A 27,932-nucleotide genomic window follows, 5' to 3' on the forward strand; every position below is an offset into this window, starting at 1 on the left:
CTGCCACCTATCGGGGAAAGCTGAAACTACTGTACTGTACTACAGTAGCACCATCGCGTAACGCCATTAATGCAGACACATAAAGTGACCCAGTACGTGCTGTCACCTATCGGAAAAAGCCAAAACTGCTAGCACTGTTGTGTTACGACACTTAGTTGCACTTCGTCAAAGTATTATGTAATATCCGAGCAGCTGGGCGGGATAGACTCGTTGTTAGTAGGCCAGTGGGCAATCTTAAACGTTGTATTTCATAGTTACGTGCATTTTAGTAAAAATTTCGCTTAATCCGAAATATTCGGTAATCCGAAATGGGTCCGGTCCCAACCATTTCGGACTATCGGGACTCTACTGTACTTTGTATGGTTGCCATTTCATTGTAAAGTATTAAAGTATTAAAGATTGTAATGGGGCAGAAACTTGTGAAAAATGTTCCTTCTCTCCTTTTTAAAGAATTCTATAGAAATCCTATATTGTGTTAGTCGGTTTTTAGACAATGGTAAGCTGGTAAATTCATGACTTCACCACTAATAACAGATTAGTTTTTATTTCACGAATAAGAGATCTGTGTTGGAATTCCCCCCCCCCAAAAAAAACTTAAGGTAATTATAAAATACTGTAGCTAACCATTTTACACACACTGTCAAACTTATTAATGTGCAAAGGTAGTTATTACCAACCAATTACAACTGTATAACTACTTATTTGCACCAATCAGGGGATTGAATATCACAGCAATATGTAATTACATTACTGTACTGTCTCCAGTGATAGAAATTAAAAAGCCAAGATATCCCGAAACAGCATTGAAAATAATGCCATATCTTGAGATTTAACATCTCCAGTGAATCTGAAATAATACTAGTTTAATTTTTTATCTCATAATTGTCATTAAAAAACATACAATTGACTCTATACTCATTCACACCTTATTTTAATCTTGTACTTTTTCAAACAAGTCTAACTGTGATATACTTTAGTTTATATTAAAATAGAATATTATATAAAATATTAGCAGAGTACCCGTCCTTCGTACGGGGTTGCCGTGAGTATAAAATGCTTACTGCAGTTATACTCTTGCTCTGCGTTTGTAACAGGGGAGGACACGGTTTGAGAAAATTTGGTTCTTTAAATTGACGGTATGCTATAGTTTAACACATCTACCATAGCCATAATGTTCAATCACTACACCTAAACGATAGAAAAAAGTAAATTATCAAACATTCTCACAATATCACAAATTATTTATTAAATTAAAAACATAAACGTAAATGTAAACAATCCTACTTTGAAAGTTCTCTTCGTGTATCTTCGCTTTTTGTTTCTGCTTAGTTTAGATTAGCTTTTGTCATAAATCCAAATAGAATTAACATGTTGAACCCTATGGGCGCTAACAGGGCTTTTATGCTCATATACTGGGCATTTTCGTATTAATTCAAAAAGTTTTAATCAATACATCACTTTAAAGAGGAAATCAAGAGCTTTAAGAAAATATAATATGTTATAGGCCTACAGTAATAAAAAACAAACAAAAAAGAAAAAATAGCCAAGTCAGACAGAGTTCATATAAAATTTACTCCAATGTTGTTATTTATTTTTATGCATACATTAATAGGTCAAATTAACCCTTATTATCATTAAATTTAAACTTTTTATTTTTTTATACATAATTTACATATTGTATATTATTATATATTATATACATATGGTCGCCATTTCAGAATAAAGTATTAAAAGTATTAAAGCATAATATTTAATACAATAATAATACATAACATAATAATACTAGGCCTATGATAAAAAATATAAAAAATATTGATGCCCAATCTATACTCAGGCTTTGTTCAAAACGGCATTGGCGGTACCCCGACCTATTCTTGTTGGGCATAGGGTTTAATGTGTTAATATTGTTGCACCCTTTTGGTAAACCTTGTAACTTTTTAATACTATTAAATATCATAGATCCAACTTGTTTAGTTGAAAGATCTGGCAAAATTCTTCAGTTCCTTATAACCTCATAACATAACATGGAAACTTTGAACCGCCGTGAGGCATAGCCCTATAGGATTTTCACAACTTTAATAATTATGCCTATGTGTTTCTCAAGACTATCAAGCACCTCTCTGCAAAATTTCAGCTCAATCTGTCCAGTAGTTTTCACGTGATGGAACTTCAGAGTTACACACAAACATCCATACTTTCACTTTCACATTTATAATATTAGTAGGATAAATAACAAAGATAAAACTCATAAGTAGCAACCAACAGGAAGGAATCTCTATGGTGTTGTGCACATTTCCATTTACACACTGTGTATTTCCCTCCAATTTTCCCTGGTTACTGACACAACACGGTTCAGAATTCACAGGTAATTGTAGAGTTGACAAAACAGATATTTATCACTTTTTAGTATTGTTACATCTACTCTTCGCACTAGTTACTATTCTTCACTGGAAAGATTGTTGTAAAATACTATTGTAGTTTTGTTTCACCATTAAGGTATTTTATACACAATATTGGAACGTTGATAACCATAACATTTTACCCATTGAGTGTAATTGATTGTTTTGGTATGAAGAGAAATCTTTAAAATAACATTGAGGAATTGTTCACATATCCTAGAGATTAAAAGTTATATTTGGAAACACATACATTCTAAGTATCCTTGGTTGATACACTTTGAGGTTTCTGAGCAGTTCATTGATCATGACTTTGGAACTGTGTTATCAGTAGAGCCTTGAATTACCTTGAATTACTTGATTAAAATAATGCAATCATCACCCAAAGATGCTTAGGAGAGTGTATAACAGGCATAATTCTTCTTTCTCTTGGCAGTTTTCAAGATCTTTAAAGGATATCTCTGGTAGGTTCAAATCTAGATAGAAAAGTACAATGGCCTTTCTTCAGCTCTCAACATACTGTATAATATTTAAAGCCAATTATAAGATCATAATCATTGCTCATGGGAAGAGGAGGTAAATGAAAGGGTTTCAATAGTTACAGAGATAAGCCAATCTTAAAATTTAGCTGAAACATCGACAAACTTCTGAACAAGCTTCTAATCAAATTATGCTAACCTTAGACACAGTTCTTCTTGCTCTGAAGTGGATGGAAAGATTGTTAGCTGTAAAACTTGTAACTAAATCCTAAAACTTGTAACTAAATCCACCTCAGAGGTATGTAGAAACTCTGGAAAGGATTGAGTTTTTTTTTTTTTTTTTTTTTTTTTTTTTTAGCTGGATAAAGGATCAAATTTTATTATTCAAGATTAGATCATGACAGCACTCAAACAAAAGAGTCAAGCAACAGCCCTCGGGAATCCAAGAAAACACTCTTTATTGAAGTAAAAGCCAGGATTTTAAACACAGTAAAATTGTTTGATTAAATCTATTGAGGTGTTGAAGTAATTGATAATGCATTCAGCAGTTTTTAAAAATCGCTGCAGATTCATGGTTCAGTAAACAGACTGTAAATACCTCTTTAAACATTTTCAACAAAATTTTTTATAGATCCAAAAATCAAGTTTGTATTTTTAATACACAAATACAATCATCCAAAGGCGGTTGGTTACTCTAAACCACTGGCTCTCATCAGATCCTTGGAAATGTGCACACGATCCCTGATAATGATTTTTATCCGCAAGCTTTTTATGTGGTGCTCGTTTGGCAGCGGCTGATTGTATGCATTCCTACTCTGATCAGAATTTCGTTTTTTGGTATTTTTTGCTTTAGGGTTCAGGATTTTAGGCATTTGTGGTGAGCATTTGTGGTATTTTGTTACATAGTTATATGTTATGTTATCTTGCTTAACGATGGATGCTGGAAGATACAGAATGTACTTTGTTTTAAATGTTCATAGTCACACAGAATCAAGCTGTTTGAATGGGACTGCTTTTTAAATGGCAAATGTGATATACATTGCAACTGAATGTATTTTAGAATTAGTTTTCATTAATTTATTATTCGTTTTCTGTTACTTTGTGGTTTGTGCAGGAGCTGAACTGTATTTTGTCAAGTTTTGTATTTTTGTCTCTCACAGGCTTTTTGTCAGAAATTGACCTCTATGTTACTTAAATTTTTACCTACAGAGAAAAATTATATTTTTTGCAAATCATATCCATCTTTTTACTATAACTATTAACACTGCAATGGTCGCGCTTTTCTACTGTTTGTGTAAATTACAATTGAATAACATTTTTTTTTTGTCTAGGTGTACTTGTAGATCAAAATTTTCTAATGGGTGGAAGGTTATTAGTCCCATGTCAATGTAACATATAAGAAATTTAAGATAGGCAAATGGTAGTTTGATGGACATTTAAATCAAGAGTCTGCTAGCAAAACCATAAATACACAATTGGATTAATACTGTGTGGTTATTGTTGTTTTGTGCAACCATTGCTGTGTTAATATTAAAAAAAATTATTTAAAGTGCCCAAATAATATTTTTCAATGTGATTGGAGAGTGACTGCATGGAAGTTAACACTTAGAACCACTGTTGTTTTATTGAGCTGACTCAAGACATACGTATCAAAGAGTTTCTGATACTTTTAATTGCTCATAAATGTTCAGTTATTGAGCCCATTGTCTGTTAAGATTGTGCCATTTAGTTCCATGCAATTTTGGTCCAGTTTATTGTTTCATCTGCAAAATCAAGGCAGCTTTAGGTTTTAGTTGGTTGTTTTTTAATTTGTAATTGTCAATTTGTATAACCATAAGATGAGTAAATTAATTTATTCTTATGGATGATTAGTGATAGTACCAATTAAGAGGAGTTAATAACCCCAATTATTCACAGTTAGAGTTAGTAATGGGGATTCAGTAGTAAAATGACTTAAAAATGAAGTGTTTTCTTTTCTAAATACAGCAAAACGTGACATTATTTAACATACAGTCTGTATATTCAAATGCAATAGAGTCTCGGTTATCCAACCTTTAGAACCCTCCTTGTGAACAATGGAGTACCCTGAGGTGACGTGTTATTGCTCTGTGGCATGATAGTACATCATAGCAGGTTCGTTGAAGATATTTACTTGTATTGCCCGGACTGTACTAAAAAACGCTTCAGGTCTCTGCACTTTACTGTATTTTTTTGTTTTCACATGCTTCATATAACATACAGTTCTTCAACTACTCAATTTGTACTTTTTTGTTTTCACATGTAACATATAACATACAATCCTTCAACTACTCATACCTGCATACCTGCTACTTTCTCATGTTTTAGTCTCAGTGCAAAGGGTTACCTTTAGTTAAATGGAAGTGTATCGCCAAAATTTTACTTCTAAAGAGACTGAATGATTTTGTAGCTAGAAAGGCAATCAAAACTTGTTCATAATTTTAAATATAAAAAAAATTAAATGTACTTACCACGTAGTACCACAATGTCTAGGCAAGTAAAAAAAATTCTATTATTTTGATTATTTTCTTTGCTATGCAACCTTTCCGCTACTGTGACACTTTTGCTGCCGGTTTAGGTTGGATATTCAAGACTCTATCTCATAAACCTAATTTTAAGCTACGAACTAACATTCAATATGTCCTTGACCTTTCCTTGTAGGTTTTCAGGCCACAGGAGGACGTCACACATAATGAAAGCACATGACTTTTTATCTAACTGTTTGTACAGCAACTTCTCACTTCTACTTGTTAATGTATTTGTCAGCTGTTCATCTGGAAACAAAGTAATCATGTTTGGCAATCAATATTATTTAACTATTCTATGAATTTTTTAATTGTTGTTATTAACTAGCTTAACATTATTTGTAAAACATTTCCATTTGTGTATTATGCTGGAAGCCATGCTTTACAAATGCAAAGTATTGTATTCAGTGGATTAGTCAGTTTTGCACTTGGTGAATTATGTTGTCCATGTCCATCCTTATTATAAATAAAGACTATAAAACCTTTTTTATCATTTAACTATAATGCTAATTATTCTTGAAAAATTTTAAAATGAGCATAGCAAGAAATCATTTTTCTAAGAGGGTTGTCCAAATGCACTTATCATATTTAACAATTCTTAGAACAAATTTTGAAACTTAGAAACCCTCTTTATTGGTAAAAACAGAATTTGTGCTTGGAAAATGGGCTTTTAGCCTTAATGCCACTGGAATATTATTCCCTATTGTATATCATCAATGAAAAAGGTACATGAAAGTGTAGGGTGGAAGCCATTAGATAATGTTTTCAATAACTACTTTAGAAAAGGTGTAATGACTAACCAATGATTTAAAAAAAAGACTACGGATAGCATAGCTGTACAGTGCAGTCGCGAACAGCTCCAAATATTGCCTAACTTAGGGGATCGTTTGGGCCGATGGAGGTTTCATAGACCTTCTATTGAAGGGATTGTCTTTTCAACCACTTCACATTTTAGCATGCATTTCTTTCTATTATAAGTCATTGCCAAAAGAACATCTAGCCTCACAAATTGGCTGAACACAAAACAAATGCAGCAGGGTGTTAGTATGGAACTTTATCACTCTCTAGTGAGTGCAGGGTGTTAGTGAGGAACTTTATCACTCTCCAGTGAATTCAGGGTGTTAGTGGGGATTCATAGCACTCTCCCAGGGTGTTAGTGGGGATTCATTGCACTCTCCAGTAAGTGCAGGGTGTTAGTGGGGAACTTAATCACTCTCTAGTGAGTGCATGATGTTAGTGGGGATTCATAGCACTCTCCAGTGAGTACAGGGTGTTAGTGGGGATTAATAGCACTCTCCAGTGAGTGCAGGGTGTTAGTGGGGAACTTAATCACTCTCTAGTGAGTGCATGATGTTAGTGGGGATTCATAGCACTCTCCAGTGAGTGCAGGGTGTTAGTGGGGAACTTTATCACTCTCCAGTGAGTTCAGGGTGTTAGTGGGGATTCATAGCACTCTCCAGTGAGTGCAGGGTGTTAATGGGGATTCATAGCTTTTTCCAGTGAGTGCAGGGCTAAAGAGCAGGTAAAGAGCTAGAGTATTAAACTGAGATTGCAATATGTGTCTAAAGTAATTTAATTTCTGACTTTATCCATTCCTTGAGTGTAGATATAATATTTCTGTTTGTTTGCAGCAAGCCTATCATGCGACCACCGTGATACGCAAGATGCAGCAAATGGCGCTCAGCAGTGGCGCTGCCGGCAGTAACCCCTAGGTCTCCAGACTCTCCTACAATTTTGTTATTTATTTTTAGTTCTGTATTAGACTGTAAGTTATTTTTAAAGCATTTTAGAGGACGAGGTCTTGTTGATGACGACTTTTCTTGACAACTTGTGACTTAAACGTCACATTTAGTTTCACAAGAAATATTGACTATGAGATAAAATGTTGAATAAATAATTACTTTTGTTAGTTCATTGACCCCTCTAATGTTGACGAGGAAAACAAGTTTGTATGTTTTGAATTATTCTCTCCTAATTTTGACATCTACTTCTGAGGTGGTTTCAAAAATATAAGATGTTTACAAAATAATAAATGAGCTTGTAAATAAATAGTGCATAGCTCTTTAACAATCTTTTTTTAAATTGTATTCTTAAAAAAATAAATTCAATTTTAGTTCAAATATGGTAACCCATTAATTATTAACAAATTAATATCCTTTTTGTTAAAAGTTAGTTGTTTTTTTTAACTCATGAGTTTTCAAATTTTTCATATTGTATATGTATTACCACATATACAATACCTGCATGCTGATACTGTTTCAGTTACTATCATTGACACTAGGTTGGTTACATGCCAACTGTAATTACCGTAGTTACTTAGTAATTACCTTTTTCAAGAGCAATTTTTTGCTCTGCCTCATATCCCACACTGTCTTATAGTGTGTGAACTTTTTTGTTGTTTAAGACCAATATTTTTATTATTTACAATTTTACTCAGAATATTAACAAAAAAGTATGTTCTTTTTATAAAACGAATGAAACTATCAAATTTGTCAAATGACGACAGAACTTACGATGGCGGTGCTATAAATAAATTGATTACCTGTTTTTTTTTTTACTATTGCATATTAATAAAATATTTTCCTTTGTATCTAAAATAATCAAGTACAGTATGCAGATTACAGTGTGTTATAGTCAAAGACATTTGAACGCTTCAGTTTCTACTCTAAAGCTACATACTTTTGCTAAATCCTCCAAGATTTTGTATTTTTAATTGTTTCCAAGCTCACTAACAAGAGAGATTATCACCCTACAATCTGTTGAAGTCTCCTTGGACTAATCGAGTCTTCAAACAAGCAAATAAATTTAATCCACTAGTACTAGCCTGTATTTTTTTCATATTTCTGACAAGCATATTGAAATTAGTAATAAAAATTACATAATGTAATTTCATATTCAAATCCCATTTAAAATTTCTTTTCATCTTTGGGATGGAAACTAAATCTTACTACGATACGTGAATAGGGGAATGGAGATGGCAATAGAGCCAAGAGCCTTGATTTATCCATACAATAAGTGAGCTTATGATTTGTTTTATCAGCTGATCCATGAGTCACCAAAGCTTAATGATTTTTATTGGTTTTTGTCTGTTCACCTCTCATTTATCGTCTTTTGTGGACTAGAGTTATGATGTTGATTTATAAACTTGACATTTTGCATGAATTTACTCACATAATAGTTAAAGTAACAGAAAATATATTGGAATTATCAAAGAAAATTGTTTATATATTTCATTGGAAAACTGAATGTCCGTGTTAATATTTCTAAGTCGTCATCTAGAAATACAATTCCTCAAAATTTTTATTGTACTATATGTAATCATGTAACCACAAAATATATAATAGATCATTTTAAAACTATTCCTACAAATTATCGGAGTAGTGATGGTTCTCAAAATTGTTTACAGTGTACAAGTAAAATTATTATAGTGTATTAGTCATTATATTCTGTCCATATTCACCGTCAACATAATCTGTAGTAAATAATTCCAAATAAAGCTAATACTTATTTTTTTGTACATACCGAAATAACTTATAATGATCCAAACATGATGTACATGTATTGATTTTAAATCAAAGTATATTAAAGGTTTGAAATGTAATTAATCCAAATATTAATACACACGTACGTACAGGTACGTGTGTATGCATACATATTTTTATATCGCAATAGCTTTAAAAATTTAGCACATTATTGAAGCTTTTAAAGTCTATTTAGAAAGTTGTGTAAGGGTAGTAATTGAATGATCGTTACAGACTACCCAGAGACTTCAGTGTGTTAACTGAAAGATAATAAACAATATTTGAACAGAGCTATGACATTTTATTTTTTATAAATTTTAATGCCGATTCCTTTGTCTTGTTTTTTGCTATCATAGCAACAAGACAAATTTATATGGTGTTCTACTTTGATTTTGAAATAAAACTTTTGGTCCATAGTGTTTTCAGAGATCTTGTACGATTTATTTGGGTTATAAAACGTTGCCTATCATCTACATTTTTGTTTGGCCAAATGCAAAGACTTTAACAGTTTTACAAACCTTGACACTCATGATAGTTAGTATGCCACAACTCATTGATAAAGATTGGCCGTCCCGGAGTGTTATACTGTTTGTTCAAAACAACTTGGTATCTCACTTTAAAGTGGCTGAGGATATTGATGATGTATATAATTTATCCTTTTTTGTAACATGTGATAAGCAAATTTGTGAGGTTTCAATACATATTTTTTTACATTTTTGAATTATTTCTTAAGTCCAAACATTTGTGAATTAAGCAAAAGACTGTGTATTAATTGCATTTGTAAATATCTGTTTGGGTCTATATCTATGTTGTAATTGTAATTTGTCTATGGATCTTTTTTAATTGTGATTTTCATGATGTTGAAATGTTTAGTGTTCAAGTCCAAAAAGAAATTAAACATACCTCCTGTATTACCAAAAACTTAATACTCTTTCAAAACACATCACTTTTATTAACTTAAAGTATATATATTTAGCATCAAAACTGTACATCAAAACGGCCTATGGCAACTAATAAATTAAAAATTAATTTCATGTGATGATTAAAAATGAAAATAATTTAATGGGTGTTACACATCAATGTCCAACGGTAATTAAACAAAAATAAGCTCCAAAGTAGATTGAATCAAATGTATTCAGATGGAATCCTTACTAAAATAAATCAAGACTTAACTAAATCTGTTAGATATTATTTTAAATACAAATTTCTCAAGTAATGATTGTATTGATTGTCGTTTAAATTAATATTGCAATTGACCACAGCCAAGGTAAGTCTATCAAATGTTCTAATTTTTTTTACAAATTTACAAGGCCTAGCCAGTGTTTACAACTGAAAGTCCCATTACAGTGAAATTCTTAAAGTTTTGATTCTACCCATGATCCTATCTTCAATTTCATACTGCCTCCAGTTATAATACAAAAAACGAATTCACTTCAGTAGGAATCAAAGAAAAAAAATATAAATATACATCGTAATTACTGTGAACTATTAAGTGTTTTGTTTAAACTTTGTTGTGGACAATGTTGCTTATAAATGTTATAACCAACTGTAATCCTCTCGTATCTTGCTACTAGGACACTTAGCAATCTTTAAGTTGATTAATGTGTTTGAGCGAAAACAAATTCTTTAGAAAAGCCGTTCATATCTCATAGTTTGTAATCGTATCGAAGTATCTCTCTAGGTACTACACGATCGGTTTCTTGCGTTAGGACATATAAATGCTCATATTTATCTAACACTTATAGCTTGTCTTGTATTTATCTGCAAATTGTAATTCATAACGGTTCGATTAGTCAATTTGTACATAGCTTGATCAATGTAATGGTGATGTGATGGACTAGAAACACGCATCAGTCTATGTACATAGTAGTGGTGCCCGCTTGTTATCTCATGTACATATGTACAAATATTCGTGTACATATTTCTATCAATGTTACATCGTCTGATACTAAACTCTGTTGTTGAGTCTGTTCTATATCCCGTTACGAGATTTACAATTTTATCTACTGTTGTATCTATGAAAAATGTAGTGTTTTAAAATCTCTCGATATATTTATACCCTGTACTCCGTACGTATTTAAAATATTATATACTAGACTCGCTCGAGTATGTCACTTGAGTATTCGGTTCTTTCTTTTTGGACACTGGAATTTGTTGAACGGTGGTAACTATGGGTTGACCATTCCTCTTCTTCATCGGTATTGTTTACGTATCTGTGTAAATTATGTGTTTTGGACGTTTTGCTACATTGTTGTTAAGTGTGGTACTCTGTGATACCATCTGGTTATCTTATCTTTTGTATGCTGATTGTGTAACCTCTGCCATACTTTTCTTCCTGATAATGTTTAACCTATTTTTATACACCTCTTCAATAGTAGCTATGTCTTATCAAATTTGCTATTGTATGGTTGACAGTTTTAAGGAGGTTGAAAATCAGAGTATTCTTGGTCAAAAAATTGTTTGGTTTTGGAAAAGTGTGTGTTATTGAGTAACTGAATAACAAATTCATGATTATTACACAAATATGTTGTTTCATTTTTCCTCAAAGTCCATTGTTTAGTGCAATATAAAATGCAAGTTAGTATATTACGTTGCTAGTCTGGAAAATAAGTGTGTACCGTACTAGTATGGTTGTTCCCACGACCAAGGTAAACACATTTTGGACGAGTGACATACAATATTTTTGGCTATACTATAAAATAACCTAACAATAAAAAACTGTACAAATCTGTTATATATTCCCACTGACTAAAGGGCTTAACAATCACTACTCATAACGTCTAAGATAGGTTATGTTTTTGTTTGTACTCATAACCACTGATTATGATGCAATGACTTATTGTACCTGAACCACGCATTGCACCACTCTTTTTATAATCAGCTGGTGTCCGGTAAAAATTCATTACAGTACAGTAATACGTAATGAATCCCCATTTTATTTAGCAGGCGGCAAACAGCTATTTTCCGGACTTAATTCATCTGTGGAAAATCCATTGAAACAGTTTAGTGTGGTGAAAACAAAATAATTTACCTATGACCGTTTTTTTTTTTTACTAGCCTTTTCAATTCAGTTTTTAGAACCAAAAATATTTACTTTACCACACTGTTAACTTACTTCACAGCACTAGTGTAGTAACAAACCAATGGTAGTTCAAGGATCGAGAGAAAAAAAGTAAAATTGTAATGCATTGAATGTAGCTATTGCCAAACAAATGTGGTTGGGCGAATTTTACATAAAATTTGACATAGATAAATTTGACTAAATGTGAAGGTTACGCTTCTCAATAAGTGTTACTTTGTAAATGAATGCAAGAAACGATATTATATTTGGAATGATGGATTATTCAATTCAGCAACTCGATTTATCATTTTATTGTCAATTTATAAAACTAAAATATATAATATAACTAATAATATAAGATGGACGGCATACAGGCAGCTGGTGTATTAAACAGCAACATTTACAATATCAATACAAAAAATACAAAACAACACTACAACATTGTTTACAAAATAAAATGTAAAACACAATTTGTTCACATTGAGATAACATCACATAACATTTACAGTCCAAGTTATATTCAACCAGAGATTCATATTTTTACAGTAAAATGAAGTGTAAAGATGTTGATTACACAACATATTTTGCTAAGTTGAAATTCTATTATAAGTAATAAATACATATGTCAATTTCATACTGCCTCCAGTTATAATACAAAAAACGAATTCACTTCACAGTTTAATATAATCTTATATATATTAATATATTAATATTGTATATATTATATATTATATATATTAGGAAATCAATCAAGGAATAAAAATTTAAAAGTGAAAACTGAGTCAATTCCAGGTTGAAAGTAAAATAAAACGTGGTAAAAGTAAAATGAGTTGGCAATATTGTAAAGTGTACTTAACTCATACAAAATAATCACTTGTCTTTAATAGAATAGAATAGAGTAACAAACTAATATATTTGAATATTTTCATTTTGTGATACTCACAAAGATTTTTGCATGATACAACTTTTAGGTTACCTGTACACCCTGTACCGTTATTATGACAATTTTCTTGCTGATCTTATATCATGAGCTTTGACTGCATTATTCATTTTATTTGGAATTGACTTGTTTCCTAAAAATAATGATAAAAAACACGAGAAATATAAATCTGTTAAAAAATTATTAAAGCCAAAGCAGTACAAATAACATATATAAAAATAATTTAGAATTGTGATAAGATGTTACAACTTACAACAAGGATTATTGGTTAATAAAAAGGACGGAAAGTCTGTGCAATGCACTTTTGTAACACCCTGTAAATAATTTTAAGTACGTTTGGATTGGCATGATGCGATGAAAACAGTTTGAAAAAGAATATCTGGTTCAGGCACTTTGGATATTTGCTATGGTATACATAATTATGTAAATTATATTATGCTATCTATATATTATGTTAAACTCTCAACTACTGCTATTTCTTTATAAAAATATTTATATTGGTCTCCTATGTAAACAAATGCTTTTATACTACATTAAAAGCTAGAATATAAATATATACTGTGCAAACACCATTAAGTGCAGGAATGAACATCTGAATCATTCACAAATTTATAAATCTGTCCTTTTTAATAGTTACAAGCATTGATAAAATTAGAAACATTTGACAAACATATTTTTGCTTAGAATTTAGCAAATTGAGTTTGAAAAAGAGAATATGGAAGACCAGAACCTGAAAGAGTTCCGTTTTTACTATTTTTTAAACTTTAATGTAACTATTGACAGTAATATTAGCTGCTTTTACGTTATACAAATAACGCGCTAAGCTGTATTTAAGTAACGTCCCCTATTTCTTGCAATGACATAAATATGGATGTTATTTTGAAAATTTTCAACTTGATCATAAGGCATATGCGATACAGGAAATGAATCATTGCACTATATAGATTTCACAACACAAATTTTGTGGAAAAATACAAACCAAACCTCTATTTATTTATTTGTTCTAATTTGCCATGCACTGTCTGCTTTATGCTAACAGACATATATAAATTTTATTTATTATTCATACAAATTAATTAATTTGTTCTACTTAACACATAACAAACAAGGTCTCTACAATAAGAAAATATCCTCTAAATATTTTTAGTTAAGTAATTGATTTTGACTTTGAATAAAGTTATCATTTACACAGCCCAAGAAGGTAAAAAAACACTGATATAACGCATGAAGTAAGTTTTAAAACTCTTATCAAAAGCCATTAAGTTACAACAAAGATCTTGTGAGGATCCAATACATTTTATAAAACGCAAAAGTTATAAAATCAATTATAAAAAATATCAAAACTTAATATTATTTAAATTCTTTGAAAAATCTACTAAAAACAATATTTTTCTGATGCTTGTAGAACAATGTGGATGTAGATAGATTTTTTTACCAAAATTTAATTTGTTATATACGTGAATATTCAGATAATATACAAAGCAGTCTTTAAATACAAGTATTACCTGTTTGTCGTTGTCATATAAAATCAATAAACGATATACATCTACAAACATTCACTCAAGAATCAGAATGTGTTTCTTTGTATGTCAACTTAAAAACAAAAATTTGTGTTCATGTCACTCAAAAGTAGTTTGTGGTATAATGTAAAAAAAAATAGTCCACAATGATATGCTTATGAGAATTTAACAAAAATGAGATTTATCGTAATGATACATACAAATGCTTTTGGAATGTGCGATTGTGAGTCGGGAATTAGGTGAGGAAAGTAGTTATAAGGAGACCGAAGGCCACACAGTTAAGAACGAGACCAACAGCCGAGACTCTTCTGTTACCAGTGCTGCGAAAAGAGGACGGTTCACCTAGAACAAGCAGGTTAAAAATAAACTGTCTGTCTTAGGCATTTGAACGGTTTAATTCAGACTTTGAGAGAAAACACAGAAGAGAACAATTCTAGTAATGGTCAAAACCGGAAATTACTAATCTCAAACAAAACCAAAACTTAAAAAAACCCAAAAACTTCTTAGTTGCCAAAGATCATGAAATATAGGTAATAATAAAACGTCTAAACAACACACACTAAAATAAAATTAACTCTTCATATAACATAAACATGAATACTGTATTGGATTTGTTTTTAATAAATATAAATATAAGACTTTATTGTCAATTGTGACAGTATTAGTATTTAAGATACCTTTCCAGTTCAGATTATAATTTACTTGTTTCATTAATGTTAATGGTGATCTGTTTGCTCGATTGTTGTCAAAACTGCCAAAATCTTCCCGGACGATAGTCAATATTGTAGGACAGATTCAACTACATAAATGAGATCAACAACAAACAGAAAAACCATCAAAATTTTGAATCTGAGGCATTGCATTGAAAACATGTAACATGTCGGTCCTCGATCACTCTAATTTAAAGGCTAGGCTTTGCCCGGCTCGAAAATTGAGCCACTCAAACACTTCTACATCACAAATCCCTCAACAAAATGCATAGATGCTAAAAACAGCTATCACAAATAACAAATGTTGAGATTAAAACTCACTACTTACCCATTTGGAAGACAAAGGTAGGAGAGGACATTCTTCCGTCCCCTCCGTTGGAGAAAGCTAGCACTCGAAGGTTGTAAGTTTTCCCAGGTGAGAGATCGGTGACGATGGCTTCAAGATCATTTCCAACTGAGACGAAAGTGTCATTAGCAGTGCTCATGTCTTGGTCTACCTCCCAAACTCGAACCTGTTTGAAAAAGTCATGTTGAAAAGCACTTGATACTACAAAAGACATAATCAAGGAGTTCGCAAAAAGAAGATATGTCAACTGCGACGAAGCAATATCAGCTACAAATACACTGATTTGATGGTGTAAAGAGAGTAATCAGGGTTCTGATACTTTCCTAATACCACAAATTTTGGACACTCATCAGTCGACTATAATAGAAATTCAGAAACCACTAGTTTTTTTACAGTTGATTACAAGGTAATTTTGTTCAAAATTGAGAGGGTATGCGCAAAAGTCTCTGGAACAACAATGGGTGGAGATTAGAGAAACAGTAAGTTTCTGTCGCTACATTAGTCAGGTTGGGTAGCAGGAAAATACTTCAGTTCTGGCAGACAGGCTGCAATTTTAGGTGGTTATAGTATACAAGTTTCTGAACCTAAAACCGCCCAGACCCCAATTTTTAAGGACCTCGGTCGTCCGTAATGCCGTCATCAAAATGGCGGCCGTAAGAGGATGTTGAGTCCCCATGAATTGGCTATAACGACCGAATGCCTGAACCGATTTTCATGAAATTTGGCACACAAGTGCTTGAATACATTATCTCGGCCTGGGTTGAAAATGGTCAAGTTTCATCAAGTCATTTCAAAATGGCGTCCATTCAAACTAAAAAAAATTATGAGGAAAATAATTGTGAATTGTTTTATACAGGGTGAGTTTTAAATGAGTTCCCCTCCCTACTTTTTTATACATTTCTTAAGACATCAACTCCGAACCACGTCAGATAATTGTAGAGTAGCAATTACTTCATTTCGACTAGTTTTTATTTTATCAGTTTTTTGTTATCTTTCTTGATAAAATATAACAATTATTTTGATTTAAAATGTCAATATTTCAAAAACCAAACATGACAATGAAAAACGGATTGGGTCATTGAATTCAACATAAAAAAGTAGTTCAAAATGATGGGTCACAACACCCCCTTCATATTTAAAATAATTTATCACATTTCAAAATGGCGGATCCAAGATGGCGGCTGAAAAAAATACATCCGTCATAACCGAGTGAAAATAGGTCAACAATAAATGGTGGTGTCCACTTATCTTTATCTAGCACTATTTTGAGATTATGGCCTTAGTTTGTAAATGCACAATGTTATAATGGACTAAAAATAAAGTTATAAAAAGTTCTCATAACTTTAGAATGGATCAACATTTTTTTAAACGGATTGCAGCATCGTATTCAGCGTAAAGGTTTTGTTTGAAACGGTGGGTCACAACCCTATCTTTACATTTGAAAAAATATTTTTGTATCCAAAATGGCGGATCCACGATGGCGGCCAAAAATGTAAACCCAGTCAAATGAAGTACTTGCTACTCTACAATGATCTGACATGGTTCAAAGTTGATATCTTAAGAAATGTATAAAAAAGTAGGGGGGGAACTCTTTTAAAACTCACCCTGTATAAAACAATTCACAATTATTTTCCTCATATTTTTTTTTAGTTTTGAATAGCCGCCATTTTGAAATGACTTGATGAAACTTGACCATTTTCAACCCAGGCCGAGATAATGTATTCAAGCACTTGTGTGCCAAATTTCATGAAAATCGGTTCAGGCATTCGGTCGTTATAGCCAATTCATGGGGACCCAGCATCCTCTTACGGCCGCCATTTTGATGACGTCATTACGGACGACCGAGGTCCTTAAAAATTGGGGTCTGGGCGGTTTTAGGTTCAGAAACTTGTATACTATGACCACCTAAAATTGCAGCCTGTCTGCCAGAACTGAAATATTCTGCCACTATATGCAGCTATACGACCCCACTACATAGCTAAGCGCACTTAATGATATTCTTTGGACATTGGAAATTCAGTGCTGCCTGTATCATTGACCTGTGTAAAGTTATTATTGGCCTATTAGTTTTGCTAACAATATTTCTTTGCAAAGGCAAGTTCAAGTAAACAACATGGGATCATAAGCTTGGTGACAGCACATCCTAGACCTCCACTTGAACTGACGAAACAGTTGTATAAGTTTGAGTTTATTGATACTGTAAGTTTATCAACTTTCTTAAGTTGAAGATACCTTGATTCAGATTCATCTGTAAATTACTATTTTGGGAATCTATAAATCTATAGTTTTAGTAATACAAACCTTGTAACCAATCAGAGGTTCTTCCTCAGCACTGGGGGTGACGTATCGCCAAACAACACGGACAGACGTTGGGTTCAAAGCCTTCAAATGCACTGAAGAAGGAGGCTTCTGAGGAGCTTTCCTGTATGTCTTTTCTGAAAGGGAAATTAGTATTTAGAACATTGTTAGTGGAAAGAATCTACTAATGTTTATAATTAAATAGAAATCCTTTATACATATATTTATATCTTTTATGTTCCACCTTCACATCCTAGGACCCTAAGCTCTAGCCATAACTGTTTTCACATTACTTCAGGATAGGCCCAGAGGTTCGTGGAATTATCTCTTAGATATATTGGTGATGTGATGGCGGGATTCAAGCCCGGGACCTCGGAGGCCAAAGCCTCACCCTCTACTAATAGACAAGCTCGCTCCCTTACATTAGGATATTGGTTAAAAATAATATATTTATTGTATATTTATCTTTATTTTGTAATGGTTAATTCAAATTTGATACTTTTGCTTTCCTCATTTGATTTTTTTAAATATAATATATATAATAGGGATGGACAGGTCTCGAAATTTCAAGATTTTTGAGACATTATAAAAAAAAAACCGTTGAAAACACCCGCAGAAAGCCAATGAAACACCCACAATTCAGGAGTGCGGTGTTGTGTTTCCTTTGCGAAGGCGTTCTAATTTTAATTAATTCTTTACTTGTAAATATTGCTAAAATTGTTTTATAATTTTTTGTTTTGACATCGCAAATGATTAAAAGTTTATTTAAGTGTAAGCAGTGTGAGACATGTTTTACTACTGTTAACATAGCCAAAACAAGTCGCTCCAAAATCATTCTAAAATAAATATCACAAGACTGAAAAATTGTTACTTGATACTGAACTAGTTAAGACTGATGTTTTAGACAGATAAATTTTATATTTTTCAAAGTTGAACTATATCCTATCCTAACTGATATTACCATGTTTCCTATGTGTAAGAGTTTTTTTTTTTTATTAAGGTAGGCTTAATTAGTACGTTCAGTGCTGCAGGCATTCCAACAGGCGTGATCGCCAATGGCAGCAAGGCCCGGGCAAAGCCCCGGCGCTGCACCATTGTTGCAAACGCAATTGGCATTCAAATATTTCAATCTGACGAATAACAAAAGAGCAGCGGTGATTGTACTACGTTACCCCGAGATTGTACGTAGTTCTCTAAAACACCCAAAGGTAGCAGCACTGCCTGGATCAGTAGTCAGTGGCCTTGTAATATGGCCTAAAGTGAGAAAATCCCCGAAACCGGGACAAAAGCATTGTCAGACGGGATTTTACGGGAAATTTAAGTACCAATCTACACCAAAATAAAGCTCACATTCTAAGCTATAGGCTAGCAACGGTTTAACATTCCCCGGCAATGGCTGAGCTCATACTGAACTATTGTAGTGGGGATTGTGCAACTACATCAATTGGTGTAGGCCGGTTGGAGCGCTCGTGCGACTACATCAATTGATGTAGTCAGCACTGAACGTGTTAATATTTTTTTTTCAGGCGGTCGACACACGGGAAGACTGAAACCCAACTAAAGTTAAACCAACTGTTTTGTGACGCGATTACAATTGCACTTGCGTTGGTTAAATCCGCACACGGGCGCAACTGAAATAATTGTAGTTGAGTAGAGACAGTGAATGAGTTCTTTGTTATAACAAAACTGTGTACTTTGTATGGTGTTTGAAATGAGTAGTAGTGATGAAAAAGCCCTGGTGTTTTATAGACAATCAAGAAAGCGTAGTAGAGGATGTAGAAAGTATTGAGTACATCCTTATGTTAAAACAAATATTCTATGTAGGCTCTTTGTAGCTGCTGCTGCATTACAAGAAACAGACACAAAATTTCAGTCTATGTACAGGATGTCAAAAAGTCCTTACGAAGAGTTATCGCAGTTGGTATATGCCTGCTCCTTGAAAAGCGCAATACTAATATGCAAAAAGCTGTTCAAACCAGGCGACTGAAATCACCTTCCAACCGGCAGGTCCAGTTGCTTAACGACTGATCGCCAACTGGTCCTCAACTGGTCGCATCGCAATCGCACCGTGTGCACTGTCCAACCTAACTACATTGGTCGGGACACAGGCGACTAGTTTGTCCAACTAGTTGCCGATTTTAGTTGAAAAACAGTCTTCCCGTGTGTCGACGGCCGTATACTGATGTTTTTATTGATGTTTTCCCTAATTATTATTATTATTATTAAAATTTGTTTACTTAACCAGTCATCTGTCATAAATCAGTAGGTATTTAACAATGTAACAAAATCAGGTTAAAATTTTGAACATGCATTTCCCATTATGTATGAGAAAAGAAATCCTATCTCAAAATTTTATGAGAAACAAAAAATACCGCCTCGTCTCGAACTGAAAATCCAATCTCGTCCATCCCTAGTATAATTGATCTTCGGCACAAAGTGAAAAAATAGCTTATTCCCTGTATGGGAAATTTGTTAAAACTAGATTTAAAAATGTCGTTACACCAGTATCCAATAAGCGAATTGGGTCTGATGATGATTGGAGTGTCCAATTGAAATCGATTAGCACTTACCATCTTTTATATGTATTTACCGTCTTGTGAGTCAACAATACATGTGTAAATATTTTATTACAGGTGTTATTAGACATATTTTTATGTTCTTTCAGTAAATCTTTTATTGACTAACCAATAGCAAAAACCTACCCAAAAACCGTTCACTTTCAGGTCCTTCTCCTGCAGCATTGTAAGCCATTACTTTCACGTAGTAATATGTATTGGGCTGTAGACCAATAAGCAGGGACCAAGGACGGGTGGTTCGGCTGAGAAAATATACAGCATCTTCCTCTCTGTTCTTCTCGTTCCAGTACTTCAACTGAAAACGAATCCCAGAATGTTAAGACTTTTAACTTAAAAGAAAATAAGACATATTACAGGTAATTTTAAAATTAAATTAAAAATAAAAAGACATACATTTTGAAATAATTGACCAATTTTATAAGAAATATCTTGATTTATTTTTCCAGTATCAACCATTATAAGTTTCTGTAAAATCTCATTATCAATTTTTTTTCTCCCACAGAAGGAAATGATATAACCTAGGCTCAAATGGCTTTTCTATTAGATATTTTCCTGAACTGATGGTTTAAACTCGCCTCACTATGAAGGTTTAAAATAATAAATGAAAGTTCCTCACAGAATATGACTAATCCATCAGTTGATGACCCACTTTCCAATTGTAGTAATTGCAGAATTTAAATTATTTTAACAAAAATTTGAAACCTAAATCACGATACTTTATTTACTTATCCTTTTTTAGTCATGAAAAATAAACATTGTGCAGTTGAAATACTACATACAGTATTTTTTTGTTTTTGTTTTAACTCACCACAGAATTTTGTTTACATCGCTTTTTTCGTTCAGGAATAAATAATGCAATGGAAGGTTTACCTGTATAGTTTGCGTTTAGTGTTCATGCAAATGCTACACACAAATTATAAACGATGTAATTATCACACGGAAATTAAATATTCTCAATACTGAGAACATTCAATTTTTTCCTATGTAAAACCTTGGTTGATGGTTTTTAGATGTTTACTCAAATAAACCACAAGTACACAACATGAGGCTGATTAAATTTTATATTCTGATATTTTAGCTCACAAACTTACCCTGTGACCAATGAGGCGACCACGGATCTTCTCCCTTGTCTGTTCGATGGGCACCCAACTGACATTGAGGGATGTGGAGTTGAACCCTCTAGCAGACACCTGTTGAGGAGCCACTTGAGGCATGTCCTCAGCACTGTAGATGGTCACTATCTCGCTCTCAGGCCCAGCACCAATCGAGTTGAACGGCTGAACAAAATGCATCAACAAATGTCATAATTCTGTCCATACATTATTATTTTTTTAATTACAAAATAGCAGATTAAGGCTGAACTAGGGCAAAACACAGAGAAGTTAGGTACAGAGAAACATTTGGTGGCACACATAAGTGGTGTCTAGCACTAAAAAAATTAGTTGCTAGTGTCCATGGCAAAGTCCAACCCCACCCCCCTCGCCATTAAGTAATAAAATGCTCACAGTGGAAGAAGACACTGTGCCCTGTGCGACAAGAATTTCCGCAAAGTCCTCATCGCTCAGACTCTTCTTCGCTAGCCAGAAGTATATTTCCAGCATAACAAATTAGAGCTGAAGGCGCACGGTTGTCCCATGAGCAGGTTTCTTCTGTACCTTACTTCTATGTGGTCAAAATAAAAAGCTCCCCTTCCATTGTTATCTATCAGCTGTGCTTTTGTTTGGACTCTTATCATTTCCTATCACATTTATTGCGGAGTTGTAAATTAAATTGCACTGAAAAGATAACTTGTCATTGAGTAGATGTGGTGGACTATTGTTTGACGAGCGGTAGATTTAAAATTATTCAATTGTATCCATAAAATTTTCTTTTTTAAAATAGAGTTTGCTTATGATAAATCTTCACACCGTCCAGGTTAAAGAGGATTAATTACGCTTAAATGTCCACTTAGACTTGACAATGAAAGCATAAAGTCTTCAAAACCATGGTAGTCTAACTACAAGAACAGGACCACTTGGCAATACATAAGTTATATAACCTACCTAATAATCATAGTGATCCAGAGGCTTCGCCATAATTAATTTAACATGTAAATAATCATAGCTCACCTGCACTTTCACATCATATTTAGTGTAGTAAAACTCTTGCTGGATTCTAACAACAGTTACACCAATGTTTCCATGATCTTTAAGATCCATGCTCTGGAATTCGGAGTCTTTTCCGTGCCTTCTCCAGAAGACCTTGTAGTAAATTCCTGGGCCGGCTTGATCTTGAGATGGTAGAGGCTAAAAGATGTTTCAAAAATTAAAGATTAAAATAACTTTTTTGTAATGTTTTATAAGTAATTGGATGAATTTAAGCTGACAAATTATCTTGTAAAGTACATTACAGGGAACTCCTTATAACTACCGCACCCCAACCAAATCCTCGTTTAACCGAAACTATAATAAAAATTCTAATCAAGTGTAAAACCGACTAGGCGACAGGATTCACCACCATGTCGCAGGCAGTTGTCCAGCGGAATGTAATGGAGCAAAGGACAAGACAGATATTATGTTGCGATAAGATAACGTTCAGAAAACAATTAACAATTATTTTAAGAAATATATTTTGTTTATACAGATGAAGAATTTAAGATAACAGTAATTAAAATAAAAACTTAAACAACTACCGCTGTAGATTTTTTTGAACAGAGAGTAAATAAAAATACTCATTAATCTCATAGCATTTCAAACACATATTCACAGCTCAACAAAATATGTCAAATTAGGACATGTTTCTGGGTTTAAACACCATCAGCTTCAGGTACTTGTAAAGTTGCTCAGTTGTAAACATCGTCAACAGGTAGACACAGTACGGTATGAACAAAAATTACGATAAATACAAAAAGAAACATTAAATTTTTTTTTTAAACATGCCTGTTATAACCAAAGTTGACCAACCGCACAGGTAGCAAGGGGCAGACTGGATGTCCAACAGCTCAGGGGTTACAGACATATGGATTTTAATAACATATTTATTCATACGGTTTACTTACAAGATGGTAAATGTACAAAAAAAATATGGAAAGTGGTAATAACTGGTATTTTGATTGGACACCCCAATCATAATTAGACCTAGTAGACAGATAGGGTTGACGCATCTTATAAGTTACAGTATAAGTTTTAATAATTGTTATAAGAAGTACTGTAGTTATATTTACTTTCTGCAAATTAATAACAAGTAAGGAAGGCTACTATGCTGATTAAGAAGCTTTGAACTGAATTTCAACCATTGAGTAACTCAAACAATAGGTAGTCAAAATGGCCTCGCCCCATATATTTCGGTTAATTAGGGTTTTACCAAAGATCCAAATTACCCAATTAGGTAAATCCTTCAGCAAAACATTTTTTGACAATATCTGTAAAAAACCTCATGTGTTAGAGTTGTTAAGGTTGAAACCATATTGAAAACATAATATCATCCATGATGTACGTTTATTTAATTTAGTTTTAAATTACAGGGTGGCTGAAAAGTAACTTACACCCCCCCCCCCCCCTTAACTTTTGAACCATTTGAGATATTTGAAATCTGTTTGCGGTAACCTTCTTAGATATGAGAGGCTACAATAATTATGGTCAATTTTGAAAACTTTGCCCTTAGGGGTAGCGGGGGTAGGGGGTAGGCTAGCTCAAAATTTTCAAATGGCAAGTATAGTCGAGTTTGGTATCACCTTAGAGGTCTTGACGAAACATAACAATTGACATAAAGAAAATAGATACAGTTGAACCTCTATAAGACGAATTTCAAGGGGTATGGGAAAAATTCGTACTATAGAGGTATTCTTAATGAAGAGGGTCGTTTTATCGAGGTTTAATGCTGCTGTTATTCTTCTTATAGAGGCTTCTCCTCGCTCCAAGGTTTCTCCAAACAATGACTGAGGAAGGAGGAGGGATGGGTGAGGGTTTCATGTTGAGACAAGCTTCTGTTTGTTTTTAAAAATACGTACTATGGAGGTTAAGATTATGACAAATTCGTCTTATAGAGGTCACGGTCGTCTTGTAGAGGTTTTGTCCTAAGAATATTCGTTGTATAGAGGTTAATCAGTCCTAGCCCATGTCACAAACAAATTCGTCTTATGGAGGTTTTTAACTTAATTACTACGTTGTATAGAGGTGTTTTTAGCATTGACTTATATGAAAGTGTCAAGGGGATTTAAAAAAATTCGTCTTATTGAGGAATTTATATTATCGAGGTTCGTACAAACGAGGTTCAACTGTACCGGTCTATAAATAACAAAATGGCAGCTAAAAATGATTACGACAATGGTTATTAAAAGTTGTTTTAAACTGTCATTTTGTTATTAATGATCCGATTTCTATTTTCTTTATGTTAATTGTTATGTTTTGTCAAGACCTGTAAAATGATATCAAACTCGACTATACTTGCTATTTGAAAATTTTGAGCTATTCCTACCCCCGCTACCACTAAGGGCAAAATTTTCAAAACTGACCATGTAATTATTGTAGCCCTTCATATCCAAACAAGTTTCTGCAAATCGATTTCAAATATCTCAAATAGTTAAAATGTTAAAGGGGGTGGACGTTAATTTTAAGCCACCCTCACGGTTATTTGGATTTGAAACTTTTTAGGGCGCCATTCTGTTATTAGTGGGCCGATTTTGGTTTTCTTTATGTCAATTGTTATGTTTCGTCAAGACCTGTAAAATTATACCAAACTCGACTATACTTGTCGTTTGAAAATTTTGAGTTACCCCCTACCACCACTACCCTAAGGGCGAAATTTTCAAAATTTACCATAATTATTGTAGCCCCTCATATTTAAGAAGGTTGCCGCAAACAGATTTGAAATACAGTACACTCCCTCTTATCCGGACTCCTCGGGACCGAGGCCAGTCCGGATAACGGGGTTTCCGGTTAAACCGACGTCCCCAAAAACTTGTTAAAACAGACCGTTTACTGTGATATTCAACTTAAATTTAGGAGAGCATTGTATTTATTCATGTGATAACTGGTCTCAAATCTTTCCCACGAGAACAGTTGTTTCAGTACCGCCCACTTCCTGCCGATCTAGTCCGGTTAAACCAATGTGCTGATAAAAATTGTCCGGTTAAAGAGATGTCATTTCCGCCGAGTGTAGTCCGGTTAAACAGATGTCTGGTTAAAAGGTGTCCGGATAAGAGGGTGTCTACTGTATCTCAAATGGTGAAAAGGTTAAGGGGGGGTGTTAGTTACTTTTCAGCCACCCTGTATATTGATATTGTTTGGCAGTAAAACTTGGATGGCTAGGGCAGATTATGGGATTGGTGGTAGTCTGACAGTCAATTTGAATTTTAAAAATACACTTTGGTGACAAAGTACAAATAATAGTTTATCTACAGTTGTTGTTTGTTATGTGCCAACTAAAACATGATGAATAAAAACTTGTACAACTTTGAGGTTAGTATATTTATATTTTATGACTAAACTACATTGTTAAGACAAAGGGGTAAATGGCATTGCCAACTCCAAAACTCGGCACGTATGAAAAATACTCTTTGTTTATATATTATTATTAATTTCCATTAATAATTACTCGGAATTTAAACTCGGTTTTTGTTGTTTTCTATAACTGTCCCAAAGATCAAAAGCTGTTCCTTTGGCTGATAAGAAAAGCGAGCAAGTCTTTCTGAAGGCAAATGGTTAAAACAAATCACGTTGTATCACAAAAATGTTCTATCAGCACAATTTTTCAAAGCTTGTCTTTACTACTCAAATGTACTCATGATAAATGCAAAGTTAAAGTTAGTTACGTACCGTCCAGGATATAGTCAAGTCTCCGATCTTGCCACCCCCTCCGCCAACGTTGGAAGGAGCTCTGCGCGGCTTGTCTGGGGGTGTGTTGTACATGGGGGATGGTGACGAGGGTTGTCCGTACCCCAGTACATTGGCTGCTAGAACTCTAAACTCATACGCAGACCATGGAGACAGCACATCCTCTAGCCTAGCTTCCTTGCGTCCGGTGTATCTGTCTACTTCCTTAGCAATCACATCTGTAAACAAATATTAATGGTGAGACTATTAATTTGTTTCAAAATCTATTTAATTTTTATCATCTTGCCATGTTAGTATTGTTTCTATGTACTCGTTCTATTTTGACTTGTATTTTGCCCATATTTTTTGCCTTATGTTTCACCATGTACCTGCCATTAGAAGACTAGATTTTAGAGTTGAACCAGGCCAGCTTGTTGTAACTTATTTGATAAAATTATCTTTGTTACTATTTTATGTGAAATATTTAATTACATTTTAATATTATGTAGCAAATGATGAACCCTTTTGCACTGTAAAATGTTTAAAGGGTAATAAAGTTTCTTATTCTTATTCTTATTGATTTACTTACAAATTAGGATGGGATTTAAAAAAACAGCAAATAGATGTATTAGGAATACAGTTTTACTAATCTGCACTGAAACAGTAAGATTATAGATTTTGCAGTTAACTTCCTTAAATACTTCTAAACTGTTAAGATATTTTCAGCATTGAACACTTGGCTAAAAATTGGAGGTTTGGCCCTCGGCCTGAAAATGAACTGTTATTTTTTTATCGTAAATTCACATAACTACAAAAATAGATTGTTTAAATTTAAAGATCTGCTAGCGAGTTAATTTTGGAGCTGAGCTAAGACTAGAGTAAAACCTCAAGCGTCCAAGCAAAAAGTCATAAAATAAAGTTGAGCTTCTTCCATTAATGGAAAATTATTGAAATGAAATGAATTGAAATTAAATGAAAATCCTTATTTCCTTTCATTTATTGCAGATGATTCTTTATTCTTTACTTTCTTTTCAGATGGTTTTTGCAATCGCAAAAAGAATCTGCGAATATTGCAGTCAGTCAAAGATTTCATATGTCGCCACGATGATTTCTTTGCAGAGGCACAGAATAATCAAAATTTATTTGCTATCAAAGGGAAACAATGATAAAGTCTGCATGATCGTACACAGGTAGTTACGATTTTGCCGTTTGTGGAAGATGATCATGGTAGTAATGATAAAATGTGCTTAATACCATTTGTGCCTGTCAACAAAGGGTGTTAACATAAGGAACTTGATTAGGAAAATCTGTTTTCAGTTGCTCCATTGCTAAAAGAATTATTTATAAGGCTGTTTAATGTAAAGGCAATTACAGCTGTCCCTCGATAATCGGACAAGGTGAGGGACTGGATTGGTGTCAGAGTTGGATCACCAAATATGTTTGTTAATCAAGATTGGTTTTTCTAATCAAGATAAAATATCCCCGTTATGATCTAATGCAGCATTTGGGACAGTATGTAAACACGATGGAGTAAACAAAAAGTACTAAACACATCTAGTTACCAGTTTGTTAAAACTAGGCTACACCATTACGGCATAGAAGATTACGGAGAGAGGGACGTTCATGTTGCTACAGGCTGGTTTTGTTCCTGCCGATAAGCCTGCCAGCAGGACGTCAAACTACCAAGTATGTCAGATTACAATGTATCGGATTATTGAGTGAAAACTGTAAAACCCCCTCCTAATAGCTG

At 33.3% G+C, this 27,932-nt stretch overlaps 2 protein-coding genes across 6 annotated transcripts in view; one reads left to right on the top strand and one right to left on the bottom strand.

The window, feature by feature from the left end:
• The window catches only part of LOC128997764 (calcium/calmodulin-dependent protein kinase type 1-like), a 158,913-nt gene extending 147,451 nt beyond the window's left edge, over positions 1–11,462 (top strand). For 4 of the 5 annotated variants that reach the window (XM_054423437.1, XM_054423436.1, XM_054423438.1 and 1 more), the window contains one exon: positions 7,050–11,462. In XM_054423437.1, coding sequence (XP_054279412.1) covers positions 7,050–7,123 — 74 coding nt within the window. In that variant the 3' untranslated portion in view covers positions 7,124–11,462. Of the gene's footprint in view, positions 1–5,554; positions 5,679–7,049 lie in introns of all 5 variants that reach the window. The other variant, XR_008491141.1, reaches the window with a different exon arrangement.
• Positions 11,463–12,296: 834 nt separating this feature from the next.
• Positions 12,297–27,932, bottom strand: part of LOC128998966 (contactin) — a 35,843-nt gene continuing 20,207 nt past the window's right edge. Inside the window, exons 15-21 of the mRNA XM_054425322.1 lie at positions 26,186–26,421; positions 22,499–22,675; positions 21,482–21,667; positions 20,517–20,685; positions 17,818–17,951; positions 15,499–15,682; positions 12,297–14,802 (exon numbers count right to left, since the gene is read on the bottom strand). Coding sequence (XP_054281297.1) covers positions 14,696–14,802; positions 15,499–15,682; positions 17,818–17,951; positions 20,517–20,685; positions 21,482–21,667; positions 22,499–22,675; positions 26,186–26,421 — 1,193 coding nt within the window. The 3' untranslated portion in view covers positions 12,297–14,695. The remainder of the gene's footprint in view (positions 14,803–15,498; positions 15,683–17,817; positions 17,952–20,516; positions 20,686–21,481; positions 21,668–22,498; positions 22,676–26,185; positions 26,422–27,932) is intronic.

This window comes from Macrosteles quadrilineatus, unplaced genomic scaffold (assembly GCF_028750875.1).
Source record: "Macrosteles quadrilineatus isolate MER2022 unplaced genomic scaffold, UCM_ALF_1.0 Scaffold_7__1_contigs__length_78375512, whole genome shotgun sequence".
NCBI classification, from domain to species: Eukaryota; Metazoa; Arthropoda; class Insecta; order Hemiptera; family Cicadellidae; genus Macrosteles; species Macrosteles quadrilineatus.